Raw genomic sequence first — 13,179 nt, 5'->3', positions numbered from 1 at the left:
ATGCCTGTGTGATTCAACATAAGAAAATCAATGTTTATAACAAAAAAGAAAAGAAAAAAAGAAAATCAAAGTAATATACTTCGTTAATAAAAAAATAAAAAAAAAGACACGATCATCTCAGTTGATCCAGGAAAGGTGGCTGACAAAATCCAACCCCCTTTCAGGATAAATACATTCAGAAAACACAAAACACTTCTACAAAATGATAAAGGGCATTTATGGAAAATTCACAGCTTTACATCACATTTATTGATCAAAGAAAGCTTTCATCCTAACATCAGGAAGAAGACAAACATACCCACTTTTGCCAGTGCTATTTAACACTCCAGCAGAAGTTCCAGCCAAACAAGAAAAAGAAAGATATCCATTGCAAAGGAAGACATAAAACTATGTCTACTCACAGGTGATATAATCCTAAAGATAGATCATAAAGAATCTACAAGAAAGATACTATAGCTAATGAATGAATTCTGCAAAGTTGCAGGATACATCAACACACAAAAATCAGTTGCATTGCTACAAACCTGCAAAGAACAATCTGAATAGAAAATTAAGAAAACAATTCTATCTATACCACCATCTATTAGAATAAAATGCTACCTAAAAATAAAGTTAACCAAGAAGGTGTAAGACTTGTACACTGAAAACTACAAAACACTGCTGAAAAATATTAAAGGCATAAATAAATGAAATAGTATCTCATGTTCATAGTTTGAAAGATGTCACATTGTTAAGAGGACAATACCATCCAAAATGATCTACAGATTTAACACAGTCCCTAACAAAATTCCATCAGCATTTTTGCAGAAATAAAAAGCTGATCCTTAAAGTCACTTGGAATTAATTATAAGGGCCCTAAATAGCCAAAACAATTTTTAAAAAGAACAAAGTCAGAGGACTCACAATGTCCAATTTCACAACTTATTAGAAAGCTACAATACTCAAAACAGTGTGATCATGGCACAGGCATAGGCATACAGATAAAAAGAATACAAATGAGAGCCCAAAAATACACTATCTATAGCCAACTGATTTTTGACAAGGGAGCCAATTCTATTCACTAGGAGAAAGAAGTCTTTTCTTTCAGTTGATGCAGGCCAAATATTGTCACTCTACTAGCATAAAATACAACACTCAACTCACAGAGACAAAATAGATTAGAAGTTACCAGAGGCTGGTGGGAGGGGGGAATGAGTAGTTACTGCTTAATGGCAATAGAATTTCTGTTTGGAATGTTGACAAATGACCAAAAAATATGCTGGGTCAACTGGATTTCCACATGAAAATAAAGTTAGAAAATGAAGTTAGATCCCTACTTTAACCATATACAAAAATGAACTCAAAATGGATCAACAACCTAAATATAAGAGCTAAAACAATAAAATGTTTAGAATAAAACATAAAAACAACTTTGGGTTTGGTGATGGATTCTTACCTATGACATAAATGCATGAGCAACAAAAGAAAAAATAAAGACCAGGTGTGGTAGCTCACGTCTGTAATCCCAGCACTTTGGGAGGCCAAGGTGGGTGGATCACTGGTGTCAGGAGTTCAAGACCAGCCTGGCCAACATGGCAAAACCCTGTCTCTACTAAAAATACAAAAATTAGTAGGGTGTGGTGGCATGTGCCTGTAGTCCCAGCTACTCAGGAGGCTGAGGCAGGAGAATCACTTGAACCCAGGAGGTGGAGGTTGCAATAAGCTGAGATCATGCCACTGCACTCCAGCCTGGGCAACAGAGACTCTGTCTCACAGACAAAAAAAAGAAAAAATATATACATTAAAAATAATTCAGTGGTACCAAAAAGCTAAAGGAAATACCCTTTGATAAAACAATTCTACTCCTAGGTTTATATCCAAAAGAACTGAAAACAGGAACTTGAGTAGATAATGACAAGTCAATGTTCACTGCAGCATTATTTACAACAGCCAAAAGGTTTACGACCCAAGTATACATCAACAGATGACTGGATTAAACAGCTAGAAAAAAGTCTTGATACTTGTTACAATACAGATAAAAGCTGAAAGCATCATGCTAAGTGAAATGAGGTAGACACAAAAGGCCAAATATTGTCACACTACTGACATGAAATAGTCACAACAGCCAAACTCACAAACTAGATTAGAGGTTACCACAGGCTGGCAGGAAGTGGGGAACAAACAGATACTGCTTAATGGCGATAGAGTTTCTGTTTGGAATAATGAAAATGTTTTAGAAATAGTGGTGATGGCTATACAACACTGTGAGTATAATGCCACTGGAAGGTACACTTAAAAACCATTAAAATGGCAAATTTCATGTTATGTATATTTTATCACACACACAAAAAGATATTATCAAAATGCTCCAGCATCATTTGCTGAATACCTGACTGAATTCCTTTTGCATTTCTGTCAACAGTTTGGCAAATGTCTTAGCTTCAGCTGCCATAACAAAAAACTGCAGACTATGTGGCTTAAACAACAGAAGTTTATTTCCTCACAGTTCTGGATGCTGGAAGTCTGAGATCAAGATGCTAGCATGGCCAGGGCCCAGTGAGGACCTCTTCCCAGCTTGGAGATGGCCACTGTGTATTCACACGGCCTTTCCTGTGTAGAAGGAGAGTGAACAAGTTCTCACTTCCTCTTCCTGTATGGCACTAACCTCATCATGAGGGCCCTACCCTCATGACCTAATCTAACCCTAATTACCTTCCAAAGGCTCCATATGTCCAAACACCACCACACGGGGGGTGAGGGTTCCAACATATGAATTTTAGGGAGACACGAACATATAGCATATAACAGTGTATTTCTGTGAATCAATTTTGAGGTTTCCTATCTTTTCCATTGTTCTATATATATGTTCTATCAATGTGTATATTCTACCAACATCACCCTACTAATTTTTGTATTTTTGATTCTGTTCTCTTGATTATTATAACTATTAATATATACATGCAGTAGTCACTTCTTATCCAAGGGGGATACATTCCAAGATACCCAGTGGAAGCCTGAAACCTCGAATAGTACTGAGCCCTATAAATACTTTTTTTTCCTATATATACAAACCTATGATAAAGTTTAATTTGCAAATTAGGGATAGGAAGAGATTAACAACATCATAAAATAGAAAAGTTATAGCAATATGCTAGCATCACTACTCTTGCACTTTGGGGCCATTATTAAGTAAAATAATGGGTACTGGAACACTTATCATGACAGTAGATAATCAAGACAGTTACTAAGTAATTAACTCATGGGTAGCATATACAGCCTGGATATGTTAGACACAGGGCTGATCATGACCTGGAACAGGACAGTGCAAAATTTCATCATGCTACTCACAACAGTGTGCAATTTAAAACTTATAAATTATTTATTTCTGAAATTTCCTATGTAATATTTTTGAGCCACAATTGACCTGAGGAAACTGAATCTGGAGATAGCAAAACCACAGAAAAGCTGGGAGATTAATGCAATAAGCCTTAACACTGGATACAATAATTCCTCCTATTCTTTTCTCAAAGATTTTAAGAAAAATTTTCTCAAAATTGTTTCATATATATATACACATATACATGTAGTTCCTTTGTTTATGCAACTTTTGGAATAAGCTTATTTTTAAAGCTGAGAAAAACCTTACTGGGACCTTTTTTTTTTTTTTTTTTTTTTTGAAATGGAGATTTGCTCTTGTTGCCCAAGCTGGAGCACAGATGGTGCAATCTCAGCTCACTGCGACCTCTACCTCCTGGGTTGAAGTGATTCTCCTGCCTCAGCCTCCTGAGTAGCTGGGATCACAGGCATGCACCACCACACCCAGCTAATTTTTTAGTAGTGACAGCGTTTCTCCATGTTGGTCAGGCTGGTCTCGAACTCCTGACCTCGTGATCCACCCACCTTGGCCTCCCAAAGTGCTGGAATTACAGGCGTGAGGCCAGCGCACCTGGCCTGGGATCTTGAGAGGAATGCCATTAAACCTACAGATCGATTTGGAAAGAACTGACACACTTACTAAGTTGAGTTTTCCAATCTATCAAGAGACCACATGTCTTCATTTATTTTAGTATTCTTTTATTTCTTTCATCAGCATTTTGTAATTTTCAGCACAAAGGCCCTATACATATATCGTTCAATTTATACCAAAGTATTTAATTTTTTATGGAAAAAGTGGTATTATGTTTTTGATTTAGATTTTCATATGTTCATTGCTAATGGAGAGAAATCGATTGATTATATGTGTTCATCTTGGATCCTGAAGCTTTCTGGAAATCATTCATTCTGGGAGGTTTTTATATTCTAAGATTCTTTGTGATATTCTATACATACAATCATGTCATATGTAAATATGGACAGTTTTATTTATTCTCTGTGTGCCCATTTCATTTTCTTGTCTTATTGTGCTTGATAGGAGTTACAGTACTACAATGAGTAAGAGTGGCAAGAGCAAACATCCTTGCCTTGTTTCCAGTTTTACAGAGAAAGCATTCCTCCTACCAGCAAGTGTACTTGTTATCGATATTTTGTGCATGTTCATCTATCAAACTGAGGAAGATCCTCTCAATTTCTAGTTTGGAGAGGTTTTTGTTGTTTTGTTTTGTTTTGTTTTTTTATTTTGGAGACAGAATTTCACTCTTGTTACCCCAGCTGGAGTGCAGTGGTGTGATCTCAGCTCATTGCAACCTCTGCCTCTCTGGTTGGAGCGATTCTCCTGCCTCAGTCTCCTGAATAGCTGGGATTACAGGCACCCACTGCCATGCCTGGCTAATTTTGTATTTTTAGTGGAGTTTCTCCATGTTGGTCAGGCTGGTCTCAAACTCCCAACCTCAGGTGATACTCCCACCTCAGCCAAAGTGCTGTGATTACAGGCGTGAGTTACTGCGCCCAGCTATTTGGAGTTTTTATCATGGATGGATACTGCATCTTGTCAAATGCTTTCTCTATATCAACTGATGTTATATATATAATTTTTCTACTTTAGCCTATGGTGGATTAATACACTGACTGATTTCTGAATGTTTAACCAGCCTTGCCTGTATAACTCAAATAAATCCCACTTGGTTATGGTGTATGCTTTTTACGTGACTGCTTTCTATTTGCTAGTATTTTGTTAAAGATTTTTGCTACTAAGTTTATGGGAGCTACAGATTCGTAGTTTTATTATTTTTGTACTGTATAGTTTTGGCATCAAAAGAACTTTTTAAATGTGTTAAGAAATGTTCCCTCCCGGCCAGGCACAGTGGCTCATGCTTGTCATCTCAGCACTTTGGGTGGCTGAGGCAGGCAAATCACGAGGTCAGTAATTCGAGACCAGCCTGGCCAATATAGTGAAACCCCATCTCTACTAAAAATAAAAAAATTAGCCAGGCATGGTGGCACATGCCTGCAGTCCCAGCTACTCGGGAGGCTAAGGCAGGAGAATCACTTGAACCTGGGAAGCAGAGGTTACGGTGAGCTGAGATGGCACCGCTGTACTCCAGCCTGGGTGACAGAGCAAGACTCCATCTCAAACAAATAAATAAATGATTAAATAATTTAAAAAAAACAGAAGAAGAAGAAATGTTCCCTCTTCTATTTTCTGAAGACATTGTGTAAAATCATCAATTATTGTGTAAATGTTTGGTAGAACTCTCTAGTGAGGACTACAACACTCTTTTTTTGGAGGTTTTTATTTAACATTTAAATTCTTTGATTCAAATTATGTCAATCAAGGCAGGGCCCCGTGGCTCATGCCCGTAATTTTGGCACTTTGGGAGGCTGAGGCGGGTGGATCATGAGGTCAAGAGATCGAGACCATCCTGGCCAACGTGGGGAAACCCCGTCTCTACTAAAAACACAAAAAATTAGCTGGGCATGGTGGGGCGTGCCTGTAATCCCAGCTACTCAGGAGGCTGAGGCAGGAGAATTGCCTGAACCCAGGAAGCGGAGGTTGCGGTGAGCCAAGATCACGTCATTGCACTCCAGCCTGGGTAACAAGAGCGAAACTCCATCTCAAAAAAAAAATAAAAAATAAAAATAAAAATAAAAAATAAGAAGTCTGATGTTTAATTTCTAAATGATTAGATATTTTGCTATTGTCATTCTATTATTGATTTGTAGTTTGGTTTCACTATGGCTAGAAAACATACATACTCAGAATGATTTCAATTCTTTAAATCTGCTGAGGCTTATTTATGGCCCAGGATATAGTCTATCTTTCTGAATATTCCATGGGCACTTGAGAAAAAATTGTATTTTGCTGTTGTTGGGCCCTATTCTTGTTTGTGAGACAGTCTCCTCTGTAACCCAAGCTAAAGGGTAGTAGTGCTATCTTGGCTTGCTGCAACCTTCTCCTGGGTTCAAGCAATTCTCCTGCCTTAGCTCCCAAGTAGCTGGGACTACAGCACGCACCACCATGCCTGGCTAATTTTTGTATTTTTAGTAGAGACAGAGTTTCACCATGTTATCCAGGCTACTCTCAAACTTCTGACCTTAAGCAATCCACCCGCCTCAGCCTCCCAAAGTGCTGGGATTACAGGTGTGAGCCACCATGCCTGGCCTTGTTTGAGCACTATTCTACAATGTTGCTTCAGTCCTGTTGGCTGATGTTACTGTCCTGCTCTTCTATATCTGCTAGTAATCATATTTCTACTAATTCCACCAATTGCTAAGAGTGAAGTGGTGAACTTTCCAACTACAATTAAAAATGTGCCTTTCTCTTTTTAGCTCTATCAGTTTTGTTTCATGTACTTTGAGGTTTGCTAGAGACAGACACATTTAGGATCCTCGCATTTTTGTTGGATTGATCCTTTTATCATTATATAATGTTCTTTTTGTGTAATAATTTTCTTTGCTCTGAGTCTACTGTATTTGATATTAATAGTGCCACTCTTTAATTAATGTTTGTGCAGTTCATCTTTTTCTATTCTTCATCAACCTATGTTGTTAACTATGCTATGAGTTTCCCACAGAAAACATTTTTTAGGATGGGTGGAGCAAGATGGTAGAATAGAGAACTCTACCAATCGTACCTACTCCCCTGCAGGAAGACCAAGTTTGCCAACTATCTACACAAAAGACGCAGCTTCGCAGGAACTAAAAATCAGGTGAGCACTCACAGAGCATGGTTATTGACTTCATATGGCTGAAAGAGAACAGTTTGGAAGTCCCTGGAAAAAGTAAAAATAAGGCTATCATATGATCCAGTAATCCCACTCCTAGGCATATATCCAAAAGAAATCAGCACATCAACGAGGTATCTGCACTCCCATGTTTATTGCAGCACTGTTCACAATAGCTAAGATATGGAATCAACCTAAGTGTCCATTCAAAGATAAATCCATAAAGACCATATACACAATGGAGTACTATTCAGCCTTATAAAAGAATGAGATCTTGTCATTTGCAACAACATAGATGGAACTGGAGGCACAGAAAGATAAATTTTGTATGTTCTCACTTACTTGTGAAAGCTAAAAATTAAAACAACTGAACTCATGGAGGTGAGGTAGACAGTAAAAGGACAGTTACCAGAGGCTGGGAAGGGCAGTGCAGTGGGGTATGGGGAAGGTGAGGATGGTTAATGGGTATAAAAAAATAGTTAGAATGAATAAGACCTAATATTTGCTAGCACAACAAGGTGACTACAGTCAAAAATCATTTCATTGTACATTTTAAAGTGACTAAAAGGGCATAACTGGATTGTTTATAACACAGAAGATAAACGCTTATAGGAATAGATACCCAATTTGCCCTAATGCGATTATTACATATTGCATGCCTGTATCAAAACATCTCCCATACTCCAAAAATATTTATGCCTACTATGTACTCACAAAAATTAAAAATTTTAAATCATGTTTTACATTTTTTTCCACTCTGCCAATTTACATTTTAATAGTATTTTGATCATTTACATTTAAGGTAAATATTACTCTGTTAGACTGCTATTTGTTTTGTTTTCTGTTTTCCATTCATCTGTTCCTTTTATCTTATTTTCCTATTAGTTAACTAAATTTTTTTTTAGATTTCATCCTGGTTTATTTATAGTGTGTTCTTTTTTTTTTTTGGAAACAGAGTCTTGCTCTTGTTGCCCAGGCTAGAGTATGATGGCACAATCTCGGCTCACTGCAACCTCTGCCTCCTGGGTTCAAGCGATTCTCCTGCCTCAGCCTCCCTAGTAGCTGGGATTACAGGCACCTGCCACCTTGACTGGCTAATTTTGGCAATTTTAGTAGAGACAGAGTTTCACCATGTTGGCCAGGCTGGTCTTGAACTCCTGACCTCGTGATCTACCTGCTTCGGCCTCCCAAAGTGCTGGGACTACAGGTGTGAGCCACCATGCCTGGCCTATTTATAGCATTTTTAACTGTCCCACATTTTATAGTTTTCTCAGTAGTTATTCTAGGTGTTAAAATGTACATATGCAACTTATCACAGTTTGTCATTTTACCACTTCAAGTGAAATGTACTAAGTTTCATTCCACTTAGGCCCCTTTACCCTCCCCACTTTTTAAATGTAATTGTTTCCCCTACATAAAGAGCGTTTTGCTCCAACCATCAAATATGATTCTAGAAACTCATAAGAAAAATATATTTATCCCTATTTTTGCCAGCCTCCACTATTCTTTCTTTCCTGCATTCCAAGCCTTCTTGTGTTATTTCCTTTCTACTTAGAGAACTTCTAGCCAAGTTTTAAAGTCTGCTAGCAACATTTTCTCTTAGCTTTCCTGTCTAATAATGGCTTTAGTTCCTCTTCATTCATGAATATAATTTCAAAAGATATAGAATTTTTATATGATAGGTCTTTTCTTTCAGTACTTGAGAAAATATACTACTTCCTTCCAGCCACCACGGTTTCAGAAGAGAAACCCACAGTCACTCCCTATAGGGAATGTGTTGCTTCTCTCTGGCTACTCTGAAAAATTTTTTTTGTCTTTAGTTTTCAAAAATTTAATTACAACATGAGTTTGCCATGGACTTAACTTATTTGATGTTACTTCAGACTCGGGATTGTGTAGTTTATATCTTTTGCTAAATTTGAGAAGGTTCAGCCATTACTTCTTCAAATACTTCAAAAATCTCTTTTCCCTCCTTCTGATGTTACAAATGTTTGTTCCTTTGTTATTGCCCCACCTTCTAAATACTGAGAGAATCAAATCTCCTCCCATTCCCTCCATGCCTTTCAGCTTTGTCTATATCACTATCACTCATAAGGAAAACTACTACAGCGCTTTAATGAGCTCTCTATGCCCTATGCCCTGCCCAATATTTTCTCTACAGAGGTAAGAAAGATCTTATACAAATAGAAATCAGATGTTACTCATCTGCTGAAAATCTACCACTAAGTTAAAAATAAAATTAACTGAATGAGGCTTATGATATGCTCACCTTTGGGCTCTAACTGCTTCCCTCCAGTCAACCCCTCCCTTCAGCCACTGTCACTTTTTGGTTATTCCTGAAAACCACCAAGCACATTCCTGTCCAAGCCTAGCAGCTGCTATTACCCCTGCTGAAAAGGGGCAGAATCCTCATGGCTCACCCATTGAATTTTATTCAAATCTCTGCTTTAATGTTGATTTCATTAAGGTTTCCCCTGACTATTCCTTAAAGTACCACATTCGGCCAATCTAACTTGCTTTAATTTCTTTGATCGTCTTTAAAACTACAGAACATTTAATATACATAAAGATATAAGTATACATAATATACTTAGAGACATAACTTGTTATTTTTTTATATTTATTTACTTATTTTTGAAACATTGTCTCTCTCTGTCACCCAGGCTGGAGTGCAGTGGCATGATCTCAGCTCACTGCAACCTCTGCCTCCTGGGTTCAAATTACTCTCCTGCCTCATCCTCTCAAGTAGCTGGGATTACAGGCACCCACCACTATGCCCAGATAATTTTGTATTTTAACTACAGATGGGTCTTCACCGTGTTGGCCGGGCTATCCTCGAACTCCTGACCTCAAGTGATCTGCCTGCCTCGACCTCCCAATGTGCTGGTATTACAGATGTGAGCTACTGCGCTTGGCCTTTTTTTTTCATTATTGCATCCTCAGTACACAGCAAATACTCAAAAATTATTTGCTGAGTTTAAAAATGAGTGTGTAAGTGTGTAAAAGTCTGACAACAGAATAAACACAAAACAATGGAGGTAAGGTGGGACATTCAAAGTGCTTTGAGAAAAATAATAACCAAGAAAAACAACAGTAAAAATGAGGTGGGCAAAGACTGAACTATTGGCAGGTGTAAGAATGGTAAACATTCAAAATATGATTCAAAGAGGAGAATATTTTTGTGAGTAGTATCTGAAGGTCTGATTTAGGAATCAGTATTCTTCATCACTTCCAGAGGTTAGGACCCCTATGGAGATGTTCTTGAAAAATGTTCCAAAGTTGCCAACCTCCGAATTAACTACAGGAAATAACAAATCCCCTCATGTAATCTGTGCAGTACACATTAACTCACCTGGGAAGCTCTGGCATGGGAATTCTTCCTCCAGTCTCCATGGCTCTTCTCCTTGCTCCAGCCTGAAGATCACCTCTGGTTTGTGAAGACAATACCCTGTTAACAGGAAATAATTCAGGATTTGAACCAAGCAGTCTAGACTTCAGGGCTTTGAAGCAGGAAGAAGCTTCTGGGACTGCTTGAAGTTGCCACTGAACATTTTCACTGCAGAGATGAACACAAGTATCTTCTGGTGCTCAAAGGTGATCGATCAACACTGACTCCTGAAGCTTAACCTTAAATATCATTAAACTATACAGACTGCCCAAATGCTTCGTAACCAAAAGAATAAACAAATGCTATTTAGAATGATACAGTGAACAGACCTTACCCACTGAGACAAGGTTGCTGTAATTCTCCAGCATCACGTCTCTATACAGAGCTCTCTGACTAAGGTCCAGGTGCTGCCACTCCTCCTGGGTGAAGCCCACAGTCACATCTTTAAATGATATTGACCCCTGGAACTTCTGTTCCACCTGAAATGTTCAGAATTAGGTGGCATGAAAAAAGAATTATGGGCTAATCCTTACCATAATTATTACTTACAGAATACTTGTTTTGCTTTATACTTTTAGGGATAAAAGAAATCCTAACAGAAATATGCCATAATGCATTATCTATTAATTCATGCAAAAGAAAATTACCACGTTCCTACAATATACCTGGAACTATCATCACTGCTGGAAATACTAAGAATAAAAAAATCTTCTTCTGTTCAAAGAACATACAGAGTGGTAGGAAAATGTATGTGGTAATATGTAACAAGTACTAAGGAGAAAGTACAAACACAATGGACTAATGTTAGGAGTAAAGTTAGTTCTGTTTTGAGCTTCATTGAGAACTACAGCTGTTGGTTGAATTATGAAGAACACTCTATTATGTTCTTCATAAGCATGGGGCCATGAAACAAGCAAAGGTGAGGAACTCCAACACACTGCAGACATCAACAAAAGGGCAGACGACACAGGAGATGGCTTAGTGCTGTCCAGAGAAAAGGCCAGGGAAGTAGTCAGGAAATGGGTTGTAGAGTAATTTTAGACCAACAGTCTCCAAAGTGATCATTTATCATTTTCAAGAATATTACTGAGAACTACAGATTTATATTCACAAATCACAGAAATAAACTGTCAGTACATTTATTATGAATTCTAATTTGTCATTTGGATTTTAAAATGTAGAAATACTGCAATACATATTCTGGGTTCTAATCCTTTAATTCAGAGACAATAATAAGGATGTGTAGAAAATGAAGATTTTGGAACTATTACACTTGAAATATCTGTGGAGCACACAGGAGAAGATATCCAACTGGATTGTTCTGGATATCCTCTAGGGCACATCTTTTAGGGATCACTGCTGTGAAAAAAGGGAGGGCCAACGATGAGATGTGAGCATATACTGAAATTACGTGACCAGGTTTTGTTTACAAAACCAGTTCAATTGAGAAAGGCAAAGGACAAAACAACATTACATAAACTACTGCAGAAGAAACCAGGAGGACATGGATAATAGGAGACTAACAGCAACAAAATGTGGTCAATAATACTTTAGGAAAAAAATGTTTCCTCAGGTTATCCCCATGAACAGCTCCCCAGATACTAGAGCCACAATGTAAGCCAGGAAAGTGAGGGCAAAATAGGTTAGACACAGTATTCTAGCAATAAAGGTCCTAAATATATTAAATTTGAAGCACAGGCCAGGCACGGTGGCTCACGCCTGTAATCTCAGCATTTTAGGAGGCTGGGGCACTGGATCACCTGAAGTCAGGAGTTCAAGAACAGCCTGATCAAAATGGTGAAACCCCGTCTCTACTAAAAACACAAAAAATTAGCCAAGCATGGTGGTGAGCGTCTGTAATCCAAGCTACTCAGGAGGCTGAAGCAGAAGAATCGCTTGAACCCAGGAGGTGGAGGTTGCAGTGAGCCGAGATTGTGCCACTGCACTCCAGCCTGGGCAACAGAGCGAGACTCCATTTCAAAAAAAATATATATATATTTTTTGAAGCATAATATGGAGATCAAGAATGAAATAAGGACTACAGAGACATTTATAATTTAGTGGTATTCAAAGACATCAAGAGGGAATCAGAAGGTTGTCAGAGAAATGGGGAAAGAAAATAAAGTAGTCCTCACACCTGTAGTCCTAGCACTTTGGGAGGTCAGATCAGGTAGATCACTTGAAGTTAGGAGTTCAAGACCAGCCTGGCCACCATGGCAAAACCTCGTCTCTACTAAAAACACACAAAAATTAGCTGGGCAAGGTGGCAGGTGCCTGTAATCCCAGTTCCTCAGGAGGCTGAGGCAAGAGAATCACTTGAACCCGGGAAGTGGAGGTTGCAGTGAGCCAAGATCACACCACTGTACTCCAGCCTGGGCGACAGAGGAAGATTCTGTCTCAAAAAAAAAAATAAAAAGGTAAGTAATTCTTCCAAAATTTATGTATAGGTTTAATTCAGCCCCAAAGAAAGTTTCAGCATGTTATTTATGAATACTAACAATGTTTGTATGGAAATGCAAGGAGCTAGGAAGAGCCAGGATCTTGCTGAAGAAAGAATGTGTTAAACCCACTACTAGACACCAAGATGCTTCACCAAGTGTGGTACTGGCACAACCAACCAACAGAACATAGTCCAAAAAACACCCAGACATATATGTACACATAATTGATGACCAATATCACAATGTAAACCAGTGGGGATAGGATGGTGTT

General features: G+C 38.2%; 1 protein-coding gene across 2 annotated transcripts in view; it reads right to left on the bottom strand.

Annotated features, from left to right (window-relative positions):
* Nucleotides 1-13,179, bottom strand: part of ZNF33B (zinc finger protein 33B) — a 49,902-nt gene that overhangs the window by 32,843 nt on the left and 3,880 nt on the right. For both annotated transcript variants that reach the window (XM_064362751.1, XM_064362752.1), the window contains exons 4-5: nucleotides 10,802-10,946; nucleotides 10,432-10,527 (exon numbers count right to left, since the gene is read on the bottom strand). In XM_064362751.1, the coding sequence (XP_064218821.1) occupies nucleotides 10,432-10,527; nucleotides 10,802-10,946 (241 nt within the window). The remainder of the gene's footprint in view (nucleotides 1-10,431; nucleotides 10,528-10,801; nucleotides 10,947-13,179) is intronic.

This window comes from Aotus nancymaae, unplaced genomic scaffold (assembly GCF_030222135.1).
Source record: "Aotus nancymaae isolate 86718 unplaced genomic scaffold, 86718_ANA_hifiasm-v0.15.2.pri h1tg000049l, whole genome shotgun sequence".
Lineage (NCBI taxonomy): Eukaryota > Metazoa > Chordata > Mammalia > Primates > Aotidae > Aotus > Aotus nancymaae.
The sequence above is the reverse complement of the archived record's forward strand: the minus strand, read 5'-3'. Positions and strand labels throughout refer to the sequence as shown.